This window comes from Oryx dammah, unplaced genomic scaffold (genome assembly GCF_014754425.2).
Source record: "Oryx dammah isolate SB20612 unplaced genomic scaffold, SCBI_Odam_1.1 HiC_scaffold_18, whole genome shotgun sequence".
Lineage (NCBI taxonomy): Eukaryota > Metazoa > Chordata > Mammalia > Artiodactyla > Bovidae > Oryx > Oryx dammah.
In genome coordinates, this window is record NW_024070202.1 from 93,572,050 (window position 1) to 93,591,194 (window position 19,145).

Consider the following 19,145-nt stretch of genomic DNA (forward strand, 5'->3'; position numbering starts at 1 on the left):
TGGACAGGTTGGATCTCCTTGCAGTCCAAGGGACTCGCAAGAGTCTTCTCCAGAACCACAGTTCAAAAGCATCAATTGTTCAAAAGCATCAATTCTTCGGCGCTCAACTTTCTTCACAGTCCAACTCTCACATCCATCCATGACCACTGGAAAAACCATAGCCTTGACTAGATGGACCTTTGTTGGCAAAGTAATATCTCTGCTTTTTAATATGCTATCTAGGTTGGTCATAACTTTCCTTCCAAAGAGTAAGCATCTTTTAATTTCATGGCTACAGTCACAATCTGCAGTGATTTTGGAGCCCCCCAAAAATAAAGTCTGACACTGTTTCCACTGTTTCCCCATCTATTTCCCATGAAGATGGGACCAGATGCCATGATCTTCATTTTCTGAATGTTGAGCTTTAAGCCAACTTTTTCACTCTCCTCTTTCACTTTCATCAAGAGGCTCTTTAGTTCTTCTTCACTTTCTGCCATAAGGGTGGTGTCATCTGCATATCTGAGGTTATTGATATTTCTCCCGGCAATCTTGATTCCAGCTTGTGCTTCTTCCAGCTAGCGTTTCTCATGATGTAATGTACTCTGCATATAAGTTAAATAAGCAGGGTGACAATATACAGCCTTGACATCCTCTTTTTCCTATTTGGAACCAGTCTGTTGTCTCGTCCAGTTCTAACTGGTGCTTCCTGACCTGCATATAGGTTTCTCAAGAGGTAGGTCAGGTGGTTTGGTATTCCCATCTCTTTCAGAATTCTCCACAGTTTATTGTGATCCACACAGTCAAAGGCTTTGGCATATAAAGCAGAAATAAATGTTTTCTGGAACTCTCTTGCTTTTTCGGTGATCCAGTGAATGTTGGCAATTTGATCTCTAACTCTTCATATGTATCTTTTGCCCTGTTCTCTCCTCCTTCCAGAACTCCAGTTACATGTAAATTAGACCATTGATGGTATCCCATAGATCTTAGATACTCTCTTCTGATTTTTCTCCGACTCTTTTTTTCTTTCTCTATTTCAGTTTGGCCATTTCTATCGATCTATCTTCAAGCTCACTGATTCTGTCCTTAGATATGCCCAGTCTGATGATAAGTCTAATGAAAGAATTCTTAAATCTGATACCTTAAAAAAAATTCTAACATTTCTATTTGACTTGATTTTTATAGTTTCAATCTCTTTGCTGAAATTCTCTGTTCATGGATGTCCATCTGTTTCACTCGACTGCTTCAATATAAATATAATAATCATATTTAAAGTTCCTATCTGATCAAACATTAGCTTATCTCAGTCTGGTTCTCTTGAATACTTTCTTTCCTGACTATGGGTTGGGTTTTTTTTACTTTTTTGGTGTGTCTTGAACTTTTATATTGAATGATAGTATGTTAGTTTCCATTATCGTCATGATCTGGTCTGGATTTCAATTCTGTTCTGTACCGAAGGCTACAAATTCCTCCAAGCCAGAGGGTTCTCAGTATTTCTGCTCCACCCTCAGGCTGTCAACTACTTCTGCACATGCTTGCCACAGGGGGGCTCTCTCTTCAAGTGCATGTCCCCCCTGCAGCAGAAGGCTGCTGCTCCTTGTTTTCTGGAGCTAGGTTCATAGTGAGAGCAATTGGAATTCTTAAATTTTTCTGGTCCAATCTGTCTTAGGCTGGTCTCTGTGAAGATAGGACTTTTTCAGTGTTCCACTCCTGTCTATAACAGCCAAATTTTTCCTTGTATCTGTGGTAGATCTATAAGCAAATACCACTGTCCTTCAAAGTCAGATTCCCCAGAGATTACCAGTCCCTTTGCTGAATCCCCACACTGGGAAGTCTGGTGTGGCACCTAAAACCTTTACAACAGTTTGAGAACTTCTTGGTATTATTGTTCTCCAGTTTGTGGGTCACCCACCTGGTGGTTATGGGATTTTATTATTTTTTTTAATATAAATTTATTTATTTTAATTGGAGGCTAATTACTTTGCAGTATAGTATTGGTTTTGCCATACATCAACATGAATCCACCACAGGTGTACACGTCTCCCTATCCTGAACCCCCCTCCCACCTCCCTCCCCATACCATCCCTCTGGGTCATGGGATTTGATTTTAATGTGATTGTGCCCTTCCTACTGTCTCGTTGTGGCTTCTCCTTTGTCCTTGGACATGGGGTATCTTTTTTTGGTGGGTTCCAATGTTCTCCTGTGGTAGGTCTTGAGCAGAGATATTTTCCTGTTCCTCTGGAAAGGCAGTGGATTTTTACTTTGTATCAGTGTAGGGTCCTGGGCCCAAGAGGGTTTTTCAGCTACTCCCTAAGGAGCAGAGAGTTTTTGCTTCTACTCTCCCCCAGAAGCATTGGGTCTTTGGCTTGTCCCTTATGGTAGGCATAATTCCTGCTCTTCTTGCTACAGTTTAGGACTTCTGCTTCCTCTGAGAGAAGACTGGGAAAGTGCCCAGATTTCATGCTTATTGTTGAACACAAGCAATCAGCTCCCTGCCCTCAGTATCTTTTATGAGCTCTGGTTGGAAACCCCTAGAAAAGAGCTTTCACGTGAGTATGAAATCTCATTGTGGCTCAGGCCACCAGAAGTTCCAAACTGACATATTGATACTTTCCCACACTCAGTCTTTACTAATTCATTAAAATTTTAGTTAATTTTTTCTTACTCTGTTGTATGACAGCCACCTCTTCCTCCTGCACTCTGACAAGGATGAAACTGTGTTCCCTCTCTCCCTAAAGGGATTTGCCGTTCTCTGGAGTTCCTTGGTTGCATTATGACCTCGGCTCTTTGATAGGCTCAAGAAGAGTTATGGTTTTGTAGATTATACAGCTTTTTCTTGTTTTTAGAGTGGAAGCTTCTCTTTCAGCTTTCTACATCCTAAAGAGAAGCAGAATTATCAATTGGTGGTTTTTAAAAAGATGTGTGGCTCTGAAATCCTTGGTTTAATTGAGTCTTATAGGGAGGACCAGTAGGTTAAATGAGTAAAAGCATACAGCTCAGTGGGAGCCTTCCTTATGCCTACCCTCAACCCCTGCCCCATTCTCAAAGTGCTGAAGTTTCTGCAAAGCACAAGTTGAAAATCATTGGTGTTAGTTATTCTTAATGTACTTTCTCATTGTCAAATATATAAACTTAACTCCTTGGCCAGATGTTTGGCCCGTGCTTGCTCAGCTGCTTTCTCTTTAATACAGGTGCTTATGGAAACTCTGGGAGCTCTGGGAGCACAGTGCCGATGGGCTGCCTGCAACATCTATTCCACCCTCAACGAAGTGGCGGCTGCTCTAGCAGAAAGTGGTAAGACCTTTTGCACGTTCTCTTTGTCTCTGGCTAAAGGTTCCAAAAACTTCCATTGTTTTGACGTAAATCTGTAAGGAAAGTTGATATTTAAAGTTGTCTTGGAAGAAATATTCTTTTTTTTTAAATGAAGTATAGTTGATTCACAATATTGTATTAATTTCAGGTATACAGTAAAGTGTGCGTACACACATACACACACATATGTATTCTTTTTTCAGTTCTTTTTCACTATAGGTTATTATGAGACATTGAATGTATTTTCTTATGCTATATAGTAAATCCTTGTTGTTTATCTAATATATATATATGGTAGTGTGTGTCTGTTAATCCCATACTCCTAATTTGTCTGTCTTGCACCTTCCCTTTTGGTAGCCATAAGTTGTGTTCTATGTCTGTGAGTCTTCCCATTTTGTAAATAAGTTCATGTATACTGATTTTTAGATTCCACATATAAGTGATATCATTTAATATTTGTCTTTCTCTGACTTAATTTACATAGTATGATAATCTCAAGGTCCATATCCATGTTGCTGCAAATGGCATTATTTCATTCTTTTTTCAAGGCTCAGTAATATTCTATTATATATATATATATACACATACACCACATCTTCTTTATCCATTCCTCTGTTGATGAACACTTAGGCTGTTTCCATATTTTGGTGGGTCCCTATTCTTGATGAGGTTTCTCTCTTTCTGAACTTCTTTTTGTTAAATATGATCAAGGTAACCATGTTGCTTTACAGTCACAAATATCTTCTTAAGTCTGTATTCCATTATTAGTTAATGCTTTGCCTTGCCTTGCTAATATTAGAACACCAGTGAACACATTCACTGTCTAAGGTCATATGGGGTTTCCTTTGTGGCTCAGCTGGTAAAGTATCTGCCTACAATGCAGGAGACCTGGGTTCGATCCCTGGGCTAGGATAATCCCCTGGAGAAAGGAACGGCTACCCATTCTAGTATTCTGGCCTGGAAAATTCCATGGACTGTATAGTCCATGGGGTTGCAAAGACTCAGACAAGACTGAGCAACTTTCACTTTCACTTTCAAGGTCATATGGATTAGAAAAGAAAATGCTTCAGATATAATTTTGTGGTCCTACTGGTTTTTCGGCAGTGTGCTCTGATTTAATGTTTGATACTTCTGCTTTAGCACTAAACAGGACTTGACCTGGCAGACTAATATTTGAACACAACAGCCACTGACACTTGAAGGACAAAAGAAACAGAGAGGGCTCGGGCCCCGACTCCACATCTGGGAGTAGAGAGGAGAGCGGAAGTGGCATTGTCTGTCTGGAGCCCTTGGGTGAATTTGTTAGGTGAGGAGAGGGAGTGATGTCTTCCAGACTCCGTGTAGTGCCTGCTACCCCAGGACCCACACCCTTTAAGCAGCAGAGAAGCACGAGGATCATGGAAGCTAAGAATAGCAGAACCCAATGCTCCATAAAGGATAATAGTTTCCAATCCACTATCCCTCATGATGACTCCTTAAGTGGCTCATCATCTGCTTCGTGAACCAGTGAGTGATTTTCTAGCATCTTTCCAAAAATCTACCTACTAGATGAAGATGAGAAGGATCAAGTCAGCTGCTGCTTCCCATGTAGAAGGGTCAGATGCAGTATCAACCAAAGAAAAAAGGAAACCCAGGCAGGAAGGAGATGAAGACTATCAGAGAATTTCCTCAGAAGAAGCATAAGCTTTATGGGAGGAAGCAGCAGCCTAAAGCTCAGCCTAATCCCAAAGCCCAGACTCACCGTATTTGGAAGGAACCACCAGTTTATGCAGCAGGCAGTTTAGAGGAGCAGTGGTACTTAGACATTGTGGATAAAGGCAGTATCTCCTGTCCTACCTGCCAGGCAGTGGGGAGAAAGACCATAGAGGGCTTAAAGAAACACAGGGAAACAGCAAACAGGAAATGTTTACCTATCAGCATTGTGGGGAACAGCTTCATTCACTAGCAGGGATGAAGTATCATGTCATGGCAAATCATAATAGCTTCCCCAATAGTCCTATGTTGTTCTTTCCAGAGTCATGTCAGCCAGAGTGCTTGCAGGACATGAGCTTGGAGTCAGAGTGGAGGCCAAGTTCAGAGGCAGATAGCTGTATACCACCTGCAGGAACTGGCTTCTGCTGAACTGGCCAAGGAATGGCCTAAGAGAAAGGTGCTTCAGGATCTGGTACCTGATGATCGGAAGTTAAAATATACTCGTCCTGGGCTACTGACCTTGAGCCAAGAAGTACTACACAAATAGAAGTCAGATATCAAAAAGTATCATCGCATTCAGTGTCCTAACCAGGGTTGTGAGGCTGTCTACCGTAGTGTATCTGGTCTTAAAGCTCACCTGGGCTCTTGTACATTGGGAATGTTTGTGGCTGGAAAATTCAAGTGTCTTCTCTGTCAGAAAGAATTTGTGTCAGAGAATGGTGTCAGGGATCACATCGAGTCTGTCCACTCTGAGAATTGGTTGTCAACCCGACAACAACCGAAAGCTTTGAGAAGCTGGTGAAGATAAAACAGCGACAGCAAGAAGAAGAGAAGCGAAGGTGGTAGCCCAGGAGCCGATGGTTTCTAAGGTGGCGGCAGCAGCCCGGCATTGAGCTTCCTGAGACAGAGCTGAGTCTTAGAGTAGGGAAGGATCAGAGGAGGAATCATGAGGTGCTGCTAGTGGTGACACCTGTGGAGATGTACACACTGTAGAGAACCAGAGCAGGAGCCGGTGCCAACACAGTTCCAGAAAGTCAAGTCCCCAGAGACGAGTCATAAATGAGGAAAGAAATAGGCGGTCAGTGTGAAAGCACTCCTGGGAGAGTGGGTGGAAGGCTCTTGTCACAGGGACCTGTGTGGAGAGGCCTGAGTCACGGGAGCCGAGTAAAGAGAAATTTACTATTTCAGCTGTTTGTGTAAGGCTGTGACACTCTCAGCTCCTTCCTCCTGTGTAAATTTAACTGTTTCTTCTACTGATTCTTGTGAACCCTCCACCACCCGCACCCCCATCTCCTTTTTGGTAGATTTTCCTGATATTCTCATTGGAGTCGCCCTATTTTCTCTCCTCTTGCCCAAAGAGCTCCCGCTAAGGTCCACTGTAGGCCCTCTTGCCCTGTACAAGACTAAGAAACCTGTTCGATTATCCTTTCCATACTGGGGTATAGAATGTTCTTGGAAGTGCCATTGATTCCGTAGTTACTCCGTCATCTATCTTATAAAATGATTCCAAACTAACTTTTTTTTTCCCCTCACTTCTCCAGTTGAGCTTTATTCCAGAATGGTTTTACAAAGCTGATTCTAAACCCAGTACATCTCCACATGTGAACAGATCCATCCCTCAGCCCACAGACCAAAGAACCTAAGCAACTGCTCAGCTTTGAGTGTGGTGTCAGGCTTTTAGTAGTGTTGGTTGCTCAGTCCTGTCTGACTCTTTGCGACCCCATGGACTGTAGTCTGCCAGGCTCCTCTGTCCATGGGCTTCTCCAAGCAAGAATACTGGAGTGGATTGCCATTCCCTTCTCCGCAAACTAACTTTTCAAAACCATACCAATTGATGAGTTTGTATTTGTGATATAACAAGCCTAGAACCTAGAACTGTTGTCACTCCTTTAATAAGGTTCCCCTGTCTGCCTAGGTGACAGAATTTATGGAGGCTGTTGTCTCATTATGGTTTTAGGATTTAAAGTGAGAAAATACTTAGAATAAAAAAGCTAGACCCGCTGGACACAAGTTTTCCTGGGAAATACTTTGTCCCAGGTGGCAGTAAGTAATGCAGCCTTAGGAGAAATGAGTCTCATATAAAATGACTGGAAAGAAGAAAGCAGCACAAATCAATACCACCTCAGATCAACTTTCCTGCAGTTTATCTTGTTCCTGTGGTTTTGAGGATTGAGGAGTAATACCCTTTTGCCTCTGATATTTGACACAGAACCCTAATATTGCTGGTACTGCCATGAAGATTGGTAGCCAAGGTGTACATTCCTTCTCCCCTGGACTTGACCTGATCGTTAGTCTGCACTCTTACGTTCTCATATCTCCGTTTAGCCAAGGTCTGTCTCTCTGCATTTTCTGAGAATGTTGTCCTCTACCCTCTTTTTTAGACATTGTGTTTTGTCCTCTTTATAACCTGACACTTTGACACCAGGTGTAGATATTTATCTGGAGTTGGAAAGAAGAGTTCTTTTTCTGAACCTCTCGCCTAGCCAATAGTATCTGTTAGGCTGTTTCTCCTTCAGGATGGCTTTTCCTGGAGCATTGATTAGAGCAGCTCTGTTGTTGTATTTCTGAATTCTCTTCCCCTTTTCCATAAATATTGGTCTTCTGTATTATTGCCAATTTTTGTGGCTTACACCACATTAAAAGCCAGAGACCCTTAACCCTGATGTGGACCAATACTGCCTTTTCAAAATCTAAAAGGTTAACTGTTAACTGTTCTCTGTGCTCCTCCATATACCCTTAAAATGTGGGCTTTTGTGAAGACCACTTTGAAACACAGAAGCATTGAAACCTGGTTGGGATACTGCCAGAACAGGTAATTTTGAAAGAAAAGAAGGACATGGTCGATCCACTCGACATTGTCATTGGCAGTTGCTCCCTTAAAGCCCTTTCCATTCATAAGGATTGTCAGGGGGGAAAATGGAGAAGCTCTGTTAATTTCTGGTGAGTAAGATTTGGGAAATGTTTGGCAATGGCAAGAAAAATAAATGACTGTGTTAGAAAAAAAGAAATAGAGAAATTTGTACTTTGTACTTTGCTGGTTTCTTGCGCTCCCTCTCTGACAGCACAACACAGATCAGGGTACAAAAAATTTGCTTCAGATCCCTTGAGAAATTCTGGGAAAGTTCTATAGTGCATGTATATCTCTCCTTTTGCAAACACTGTCAACATTTTATTTGTTCTTTCATTTACATTCATTCATTTGTAAAATTTTTATTAATGTATAAATTATGTATAGAAAGTACACATATATAAATATGTAGTTCAATTAATTGTACATATACAGTTCATTTCTTTTTATTTTCCCAACAAATGCTTATTGACTGACTCTAAGGGCAAATAAGAGAGTCTTTGCACTCAGAACCTTATATTGTAGTTGAGGAGAAAAGACACATATACAAACAATGATAATACAAGGACATATATGATAATGCCACAACAGATCATAAACCCGCATTCAGTGTACCAGCAAGGGGCTAATAAAAGATCAGATTCCATGAGAGATCACTTACAGCTGAGTTAATAAGTCTTCATTAGGATCATGCCACTTATTGGCTAGTAAAGTGTAGCAACATTTGAACAGAGGGAGAAGAGTATAAGGGTTTTCCTGATGAAGGAGGTGGAATGACTAAGGTAGAGAAGCAAAAAAAGATCAAAATGTAATTGGGAAATGGTGGGAATTCCAGTCGGACTAGATGAAAAAGTACATATTTCTAGTTTCCTATTTTTGCCTTTAGTCATATTTTTAGCATCCCTCATACTCTTGGGCCTTTTGTTTGTCCTCTTTGGTCTAACAAGAATAAAATGACCACCAAAGATGAAGGAATGGATAAAGGGGGCTGAAGACAATATTTAATCAGTCAGCCTAAGAAGAACAGCAAAACAAGTTTGGAACTGGGAAAAACTAGCATCTCATCTTCTTGCCAAAACTGAGGGTCAGCCCTTTTTTTAAGCTTCAGTGGTTTCTCTTTGTTCTTTTTTCTCAGGATTTCCTGTGTTTGCCTGGAAAGGAGAGTCAGAAGATGACTTCTGGTGGTGCATTGACAGATGTGTGAATGTGGAGGGCTGGCAGCCAAACATGGTGTGTTAGGTTTCTGTTAGCACAGTTCACTGGGACCTGGGGGTACAGGGAGGGAGGGTGTGGCCTGGGAGAGGGTTTCCCAACAGGAAGGAAGGAAGGAAGATGTTTCCTTTTTCATCTGATATACTTGGGCGTCCAGCAGAACTAGATGCTTATGCTTAGGATATCCCGAGAATATTAAACCTCTTTACAGCCTCAAAGTGCTTATAATTGTCAGTGCTGATCTTAGAAGTGCTCATATTCATCAGTAGCATTAAAATACTGCTCCAGGTTCACACATGACTGGTTAAAAAGTAAGATGAATGAGTTACTATCTCCTAACACTGCTTACCAGCACCTCCTCCAACACACACCGCTCCTGTGGTACATAGCTTTCTCTCTAGAATCACATGCTAAATTTATAGTAAACCTGAAGGGATTCCAAGTTCAAATTTCTTCTTTATTCATTTCTTACGTTAGGAAGTTGGGGCTTTTAATTTTTGCTTAGTTTTTATTTTTGTTTCACTTTTTTTTAAAGTGCTTGAAGAAGACTGATAGCATATTAGATTCATAAAGGGAAGCACAGAGCTGCACAAGTACGATGCACTCCTACTTTGCAAACCTTTCCGGATAGGAGTGAGAGGAGAAATTAAGGAAATCAACTAAAAACAAGAATCCTTGAAGCGCTAGTCCAACTATTACTTGCTGCTAAAGACTGCAGAGCAGGCTTTACCTGGGAGACAGAGGGAGAAGCAGCCTGTCTTTCTAGATTCTGTGATGCAGGTCACAATGCACCAAGGGTTGATTTGAGGAAAGCTGGGTTAAAACCTTTGTATCCTCAAAGGGAGGGAGGAGTTGGCTGCACGATGAGTCAGCTCATTCCAGCAGAGTTTAACAGTGCCAGAACGGAGTGTGACTGACAGAGGTTCTACTGGGAATAAAATATTAATTGTATAGTCACGAACATAGGGAGGACAGGGCATTGTACATAGCAAGTATTTACAGACTGTAGATCAGCATAAACTGCTGGAAAGGTTGACAAAGTGAGTAAGACAAGGATAAGAACTGTGACCCCAGAAAACACTACTCATAATCTTTTTTGGATCCTGTAAAGATCTAGTACTTTTACTTGCTCACTAACCTCAGGAAGATTCCTGGGTGACAAGAATTTTCTGCAGTAGAATGACAGGCTAATTATAGGCTTTATTCAATAAATAAATATTAGGGATAGCAACCACCTGCCTGTATTCAAAATCTTTGTTAAAAGGAAAAAGTGGATGAGAATAGTTATTCTAAGATACAGTCTTTCTTATATAGCATATTTTGTATGCTAGGGATCAGAGGCTGCAAGGAAAAACGCCATGAGGGATTTCATACGTGTAAAAAGGGAGAGAGAAATGCAGAGGACCCTTTCTGTTCCTTAGGGACTCTGTTCTGAGGGTTTCTACCACAAGAAAAATGGAGCACTGACTTACAGTATGGAGCAAGGGTAAGAGTGAGTCCAGCCTTGGATCTCTACTCTCAAATAAGGTTTGGTGGAATCAGAGAAATTAGATCAACAGCAGGAGCAGAATTGGGAATTCCCTGGTGGTCCACTGCCAAGGGCCTGGGTTCAGTCCCTGATCAGGGAACTAGGATTCCACAAGCTAAGTGGTGCTGCCCAAAACAAAAAAACAAGGGCAGAAGCAAAAAAGAGGTCAGGTATTAGACACAAGGTTGGAGATTGTGTGTAGGCAGGGATCCAGGATGGTGCCTTTGACACTTGTAGTGGAGTTAACTGATGGCACTGCAAAATGGGCATGTGCCAGCAGAGGGCAGCTCAGTCCTGTGGGTCTTTCTGGGAGAGTGTATGTGACAATTTGGAAAGTCTTGCCAAGCATTTCTGACAGCTAGGTGAAGGGCTGAAATGCCACAGCCTACTGCCTAATCGTATTCTAAGCTAATCTTTCTTTAGCTTATTTATAATTCAGAAACTTTCCTCTGCTGATGAAAGCTCCAGTGGGCACAGCTTTGTGTTTTTCTTTAATCCCAACCTGAAATAGTGATGAGCTGTTCAGAGGCATGCTTGCACACCTACATGCTGCACAGTTCCCTAGTTATTTTTAATTTGGTTTATAGAGAGTGTGAGGTTGTGCTAGGCAAAACCCTACTGTGCTGCCTGAGCATTTTGGGTAGGAGAATGCCTGAACTTTGGGACAAGTAAAGGATTAACAAATACAGTTTTATAAGCCATTGTTCTGGGAGAGAGACTAATTACCTGGTTTTACTAAGCTTTCACTGATTATATTCAAAGTCCTGAATTTAACTAATATAAATAAGCTATTAGGTTTAAGCTTTCTGACTATCTATAGTACAGTCAAGAGCTAGTGGTCTAGATAATCACTTAAGCTATTAGTCCATAAGAAAATCCTCATTGCATTGCTGTAAGTTTGATCCTAGTAGGTATGTCATTTGGGAAGTTCACTTGGCTGTGAGAATTACAGTTGACATTTCATCTCACTGTCATTTTCTTCTGTATAATGACCACTGTAAATTACTTTGTTTAACCATTTACAAAATTTTAAATATGACATTATTGATGCTTATTATTCCAGATCTTGGATGATGGAGGGGATCTTACTCACTGGATTTATAAGAAGTATCCCAACATGTTTAAGAAAATTAAGGGCATAGTGGAGGAGAGTGTTACTGGAGTCCATAGGTAAGATTTGACATAGGCATGCTGGCTTTATGCAGCCTGGACATATGTTCATGTAATCACATACTTACAGAATTGTTGTTGCTGTTTATTTGCTAAGTCATGTTCAACTCTTTGCAAGTCCATGACGGTAGTCCACCAGGCTTCTCTGTCCATGGTGTTTTCCCAGGAAGAATAGTGGAGTGGGTTGCCATTTCCTTCTCTAGGGGATCTTCCTGACACAGGGATCAAACCCAAGTCTCCTGCATTGGCAGGTGGATTCTTTACCACTGAGCCACCAGGGAAGCCCACTTATAGACTACATTATGTTAAAAATTAAAATGATGCTCTGAAATGATGAGATCCGAATCTGCATACTTGTGTTTTAAATTAACAACACAAATAACAAACTTAAAATAATGAGGAGTGTAGGAGAACAGTGTGGGCCTCATGTTTTCTAGCATTGTAATACAATGACTGCTTGTCTTTGGGACAAATTCAATTATTGAACTTCTGCATTGAACCAATAACTGCTCTAAAAACCATGCTAGGGATCTCGCAGTGGGGAAAAAAATCCTGGTCCCTCAGAGAGCTTACATTCATACACAGAGAGCACAGTATTTAAGGGTTCTGTTTCTCAAATGAGTCTTAATTCCCTGAGTACAATTGTAACCATTTCTGTTTCCTGTTATTTACCCAGAAAGAGCTAAAGTAAGAAAGTTTTAGGGAAATAAATTCTGAATAAGCCACTATCACTGCTTTATTATATTGTGATCTTTTTGAATGTATAAAACTATGAATTGTCCCAAATTTTCAAACTTTTAGAAAGGGGTGAGTTTTGAATAAAAGATCTGGTTATAATTTTTAGTTGACTGAATTAAAAAAAATAACCCTTATATATAGATATATGGACTTCCCAGGTGGTGCTAGTGGTAAAGAACCCACCCACCAATGCAGGAGATGTAAGAGGCATGGATTTGATCCCTGGGTCAGGAAGATCCTCTGGAGGAGGAAATGGCAACCCACTCCAGTATTCTTGCCTGGAGAATCCCATGGACAGAAGAGCCTGGTGGGCTACAGTCCATAGGGTTGCACAGAGTCAGACACGACTGAAGCAACTTAGTATGCATGTAGATATACATATTTATAGGTATGTATACTGAAATTATAAAATTAAAACTATTTGAAAGTTAAAATTGTTGCTTTAGAGTAGTGGGATTAAAACAGTACTTCAAAGTTTCTCTTATAGTTAAAAAGAGAAATAAAATTAATAAGCAATTTAAAGTTTTACATTTTAATCCTTAAAATTTAGAGGTGGGTCAAAGATTTTCCCCATGTGCCTTTTGATTAAGATCTTTGTTTCTAAGCTGTATATAGACTCTGGAAAAGGTATTCTCTATTTCTCTATATATAATTTATAGGATGAAACTAGTTGTGTCTCAGGCTCTCATGCCTACTCAATTAACTTATTTTTAAAATTTGGTATGAAACTGATGGATTGGAATATCTCATTATTTTATGTTCTTTTTTATTTCCTTTATCCTTAGGCTCTACCAGCTATCCAAAGCTGGAAAGCTGTGTGTTCCAGCCATGAATGTCAATGATTCAGTCACAAAACAGAAATTTGACAACCTCTACTGTTGCCGTGAATCAATTCTTGATGGGTAATGGATTATCTTTGTAGTGAACTTCAGTTGTTGAATTGAGGTTCTAAATTTTTTGGTTTTGGTTGTTTCTGGAAATGATTTTTGTAGCACCTCTAAGCTGTATACAGACTCTGAAAATGTATTCTTTGTTTCTATATATATACCTTATAGGATGAAACTAGTTGTATCTTAGACACAATATTTTATAACACATATCATACTCAATATTTTATAACCCAAAGATACCTTTGCTATCACTATGACATCATACTCAATACTCAATATTTTATGACGTAGTTACCATTGCTATCGCTATTGCAAGTGAATCTATTTTACTTAAAAAATCAGACCAGCTCCTGTCTTTTGGTGACAGTTTTTACTTTGCGATCGTATCAGGCCTGGAAGTCAGTCAGTATAAGTATCTTTGTTGATTTAGGAAAAGGTTCCTGGTGTTTCTCTTCCAGGTCATGTTGTCATGACTTAAGTTACAACCATCATAACAATTCTTTGGCCATCTGGAAAATCATGGTGAGCAAAGGGTCATTTCCCAGAGGCATTTGTAGTTTTTCACATCTGTGAGGACTACAAGTCTGAAAAAAAATCTACTTAGATATAATATACCAAAAACTCTGTTCTTCCAGAACCCAGTTGCTGTCTACACTTGTGTCCTGACATTTCTTCTTTCTTGCTAAGATGACTCAATAATTCCCTGTATGAAAGCATTAAGCTGGTTTAGAATACTGCCAAACCAAATGGTTTCCATCATATATAGGTTAATGGAAAAGTGAAGAAAGGGCCTGGGGGCCACATTACTAGTCTGAACATCAGGCAGTTTGGAACACCACAGGCACTAGTGATTTCCTTGTTGGTGCTGAGCCAGTCCAGGACCATTCTAAGCCATGACTTTTGAATACAGTTGTCGCCAAGCCACACTTACCCTCATCACTCAACAGAAATTGCCTCTGCACTTAACTGATAGTTACTGAGTCTCATCGGGGTTCATGGAGTTACACTAGTTCCTAGTGAGTGGAGTTGTCAAGTCATTAAAAAGATAGATTTCTACTTTCCCTTGGGGCATTTTTAGACTCTTTTCAACAGGAGAGGTTAACCAGATAGATGAGTAGAAAGACCCACAGATATTTGTCAGAACTGTCTCAGAATGGCAGATTTTAGTCGAAAAGTTTCTTCTGCCTAGCCAGGGCTTCCTAGAGAAGGGAGATCAACCAGACCTAAAGAGAAACCAGAAACTGCTCCTACAACTTCTTCTAAGAGAGCCGGAAAACAGTAAGGACCTTTATTCTAGCTTCATAGAGACTCAGGGACAAAGAAGTAGAACACGTCTGAAAAGGACTCAGCCCAGAAAACTCACTGCTTATGCAGTCAGTGTTGGCATGCTTCACGGCTCTTCTCCACCTTGTTGCCTGTTACCCTACCTGAATTAATGTGGGACCTATTGGCCATTCTGATATTACTAAATATAGGACTCATTTATCAGCATTCTATTTTATGTGTCTCATTCAGTAAGCTAGAAAGTTTACATTAAGCCAGAGCATTGTCACCTGCTAAATAAAATTACATTATTTTTATTTATTTTTTATCTTTATTTCCAAATATTATATATTCTAAATGTTATATAATAAATATATATTGCTTTTATGTTTAAAAGTTACTTTGTGGTCTATTGCTTCTTCCCTTTTGCACCACTCCCAAGACAAGGGGAAAAAAAGAAAAAACCCTCACATATAGATGGAATTGATTGGATAGCATGGAGTAAGAAAATGCATATTTTATTGAACTTTTCTTTCTAGTCATTAAATAGTTTCTTTAGAATGGAAACCAGGCTTACTTTCAACATTCAAAACAAAACCCCCTCAAAAAAAAAAAAATGAAAACAAAGGGATTCAGTCTATTCTTGAGGGAGAAACTAGAGATTTTTCTGATTCAATTTTTCTTCCCCCGTAGACTTAAAAGAACAACAGACATGATGTTTGGTGGGAAGCAGGTGGTGGTCTGTGGCTATGGAGAGGTAAGGTTTAATCTTTCAGTTATTAGGAATTTAAAATGTATTTTGCAGAAATATACTAGAATTTTTCACTTCTGTGGACATCAAACTACATTCATTTACCATTTTAAATGGGAAAAAAGTAACTTCAGAAGCCTTCTGGTTAAAGTACAATCTTTCTTTTTCCCTTTGCATTTTTGCTATTTTTTCCTTAAGTTGATTTTCTGACTGTTCCAGTGTGCTGTTTGTGATGTTCTTTTAGCTTGTGTTTTGATTATAAATCGTGAGTGTGGGTGTACTTGTGCACATGCATGTGCTAAGCAGGGCTGAGGAGTTTGTTTATGAAATGCATTCATTTATTTTTTTTCCTGTTTTCCCCCAAGCATGAATCTATTCAGTGAAATTCCCTTTAGGGGCGGAAAGGGGGGTACACGTCACCAGAAGCTTTGAGGAGCTGTTTTCTTCGTGACTTTCCTTCTCATGTGTTCTTTCTCCTCTCTCCAGGTCGGGAAGGGGTGCTGTGCTGCCTTGAAAGCTATGGGCTCCATTGTGTATGTGACTGAGATCGACCCCATCTGCGCTCTTCAAGCCTGGTAAGCATGCACAAGGAGATCTGCTTTTTCCTTTGCAGCACTGTCTAACGTGATCTTGTAACTGCCTCCAAAGAATGGCCTAGTTAATGCAACATTTTCTCTTGGAGGGGCCTGGATCCTGAGAGGATGGTATTAACTGTAAGCACCCGTCTTTCAAAAATCTAGGAGCTCTGCTCTGGGAGAACAGAGATTATTAGGGAAGCTAGAATTTGGAACTCTTGTGGAAGCAGTAACAGGGGAAGCCTTGAGTCAGAAAATAGGTAGGCCCTTCCCAGCTCCACATGCCATCCCTCTCCCTTTGAAAACAATGATCAAAAAAAAATAGGCTGGCGTCAGATCCTTTCCAAAGTGATGCACCTAAAAGAGCGCTTCTGTCACATGCCTCCCCAAGATGCATCACCTCAGTGTGATCAGGAAGAAATGTCAGACAAATCAAGTGAAGGGTAAAATCTACTAACTTTGATTGAAGGATACATAGGAGTTGTTTGTACTGTGCTTACAATTCTTAAGCTTGAAATGATTCCAAAGTTAAAATAGTTCCTCTCTCATCTGTAAATTGTATGTAATCTTATGTACCTCAATTATGAAAGTTCAGAAAATAGTTATATAATTATTACATATGATAATGCTTCCCTGGTGGCTCAGATGGTAAAGAATCTGCCTGCAGTGCAGGAGACCCAGGTTGAATCCCTGGGTCGAGAAGATCCCCTGGAGAAGGAAATGGCTACCCACTTCAGTATTCTTACCTGGAGAATCCCATGGACAGAGGAGCCTGGTGGGCTACAGTCCATGGTGTCACAAAGAGTCAAACATTACTGAATGACTAACACATACATTATATAATAAATATATAACTATGCAAAGTGTAGAGGGGCTGTCACATAATAAATGCCCACTAAGTGGTAACTTATTAAAATTGTCTCTTGCCACCCTCAACAGGATAGAAATATTGGGTAAAATCTTACAGAAAAATGAAATGAACTTTTTGGCCAACTTAGTGCCACTGTCCCTGAAAACAACTGCACAGTCCCCATGTCTGTAGCCTGAATAACCCACCCAGTCTTTACCATTAACCCGCCCGAGGAAGGCATGCACAATAGATGAGGCATGACATTTCCTCTAACCTACCACTCCTCACACACGCTAGCCATCAACCCACAGTTTTCCCCAACAGAGTTGTTGACTTTGTCTAAGTCAAGGCTCCAGCACACAAGGGGAACTGTCACCATTCTAGCACTTTCAGGATTTATTCAGTTCAGTTCAGTTCAGTCGCTCAGTCGTGTCCGACTCTTTGCGACCCCATGAACCGCAGCACACCAGGCCTCCCTGTCCATCACCAACTCCCGAAGTTCACTCAGACTCACATCCATCGAGTCTGTGATGCCATCCAGCCATCTCATCCTCTGTTGTCCCCTTCTCCTCCTGCCCCCAATCCCTCCGAGCATCAGAGTCTTTTCCAATGAGTCAACTCTTCGCATGAGGTGGCCAGAGTACTGGAGTTTCAGCTTTAGCATCATTCCTTCCAAAGAAATCCCAGGGCTGATCTCCTTCAGAATGGATTGGTTGGATCTCCTTGCAGTCCAAGGGACTCTCAAGAGTCTTCTCCAACACCACAGTTCAAAAGCATCAATTCTTCAGTGCTCAGCCTTCGTCACAGTCCAACTCTCACATCCATACATGACCACAGGAAAAACCATAGCCTTGACCAGATGGACCTTTGTCGGCAAAGTAATGTCTCTGCTTTTGAATATGCTGTCTAGGTTGGTCATAACTTTTCTTCCAAGGAGTAAGCGACTTTTGATTTCATGGCTGCAATCACCATCTGCAGTGATTTTGGAGCCCCAAAAAATAAAGTCTGACACTGTTTCCACTGTTTCTCCATCTATTTCCCATAAAGTGATGGGACCGGATGCCATGATCTTCGTTTTGTGAATGTTGAGCAGAGAAACCTAAACATGCTTTAATACTGATTGAGATACTGATTCAAACTACCTTATAAACATGAATTGAGCACTGAGAAGGAAATGGCAACCCACTCCAGTATTCTTGCCTGGAGAATCCCATGGACAGAGGAGCCTGGTGGGCTACAGTCTACGGGGTTGCAGAGTTGGACGCGACTGAGCGACTTCACCCTATGTTAGGTACTCTGCTCTGTGGTGAGGATGAATAGGATGAGTAGAAGAATGAAACAAATTCCTGCTTTTAGAAGCACACAGACAAATAACCACCATGCAGTGTAATAAGGGCAATGATAGAGATAAACAGCACATGCTTCTGTAGGGGCACAAAGGAGGAATATCTAACTAAAGAGCAGGAGATTTAAAAACTCCCAATTTAAAAAAAAATGACCATTAAAAATAAATAAAAGATAGAGCAAGGCAGGGCAGGGTAGAAAGAGGTGTCAATAGAGCTGAGTCTTGAAACTTGTTTAAGTGACTTCTTAGTTTGAAAGTAAGTTCCAGGTACAGGGAGCATTTTCAAGGGTCACCTAGGAAGGAGAGAGCATGACATGTTTATATTTAAGAAGCTGGAAGTATCTTAATGGAGCTGCCCACATATATCAACTTAAGTCTTCCTGTCTTATCCTAATACCAAGCAATCTCACTGAAGTATTAATATCTTAAGCAGGCAAGTGACATGATCCAGACTGCATTTCAGGAAATCACTCTGCAAAATGAATTAGACATAAACTTAGAGGCAATGAGATTGGGCCAGAGTCTACCACAGCAAGGAATAATACAATCTGAATGTCAGGCCTACATGTATAGAGAAGAGGGAATAGATTGTTGTTTAGTCACTAAGTCATTTCTGACTCTTTGTGACCTCATGGACTGCAGTGCACTAGGCTTCCCTATCCTTCACTATTTCCTGGAGTTTGTTCAAACTCATGTCTATTGAGTCAGTATAGATTAAAGAGGTTTTAAGGAATTAAGGAAAAAGAATCAACTGAATTTGGTGACAGTTTTAACTAGGGAGAGGCAGTAGGCTAGGACATTATAGTTTGACTCTTATTAGAGTTGGGTGAACAGCAATGCTGTAGGTTAAGACAGAAAATATAGAAGAAGAGATAGATAGGGTTGGTGGAAAACATAGAAGAAGAGACAGATACGCGTGGTGGTGTGGGGAAGATAATAAGTTTGAGGTCCTTGTGGGACATGAGGAGGAACTATCCAGTGGATAATTTGATCCG

At 40.5% G+C, this 19,145-nt stretch overlaps 1 protein-coding gene across 4 annotated transcripts in view; it reads left to right on the plus strand.

Moving 5' to 3' along the window:
- AHCYL2 (adenosylhomocysteinase like 2) overlaps positions 1-19,145 on the plus strand; it is a 187,327-nt gene that overhangs the window by 153,206 nt on the left and 14,976 nt on the right. For all 4 annotated transcript variants that reach the window (XM_040259613.1, XM_040259614.1, XM_040259616.1 and 1 more), the window contains exons 5-10: positions 3,168-3,270; positions 8,964-9,058; positions 11,632-11,738; positions 13,262-13,378; positions 15,323-15,386; positions 15,867-15,955. In XM_040259613.1, coding sequence (XP_040115547.1) covers positions 3,168-3,270; positions 8,964-9,058; positions 11,632-11,738; positions 13,262-13,378; positions 15,323-15,386; positions 15,867-15,955 — 575 coding nt within the window. The remainder of the gene's footprint in view (positions 1-3,167; positions 3,271-8,963; positions 9,059-11,631; positions 11,739-13,261; positions 13,379-15,322; positions 15,387-15,866; positions 15,956-19,145) is intronic.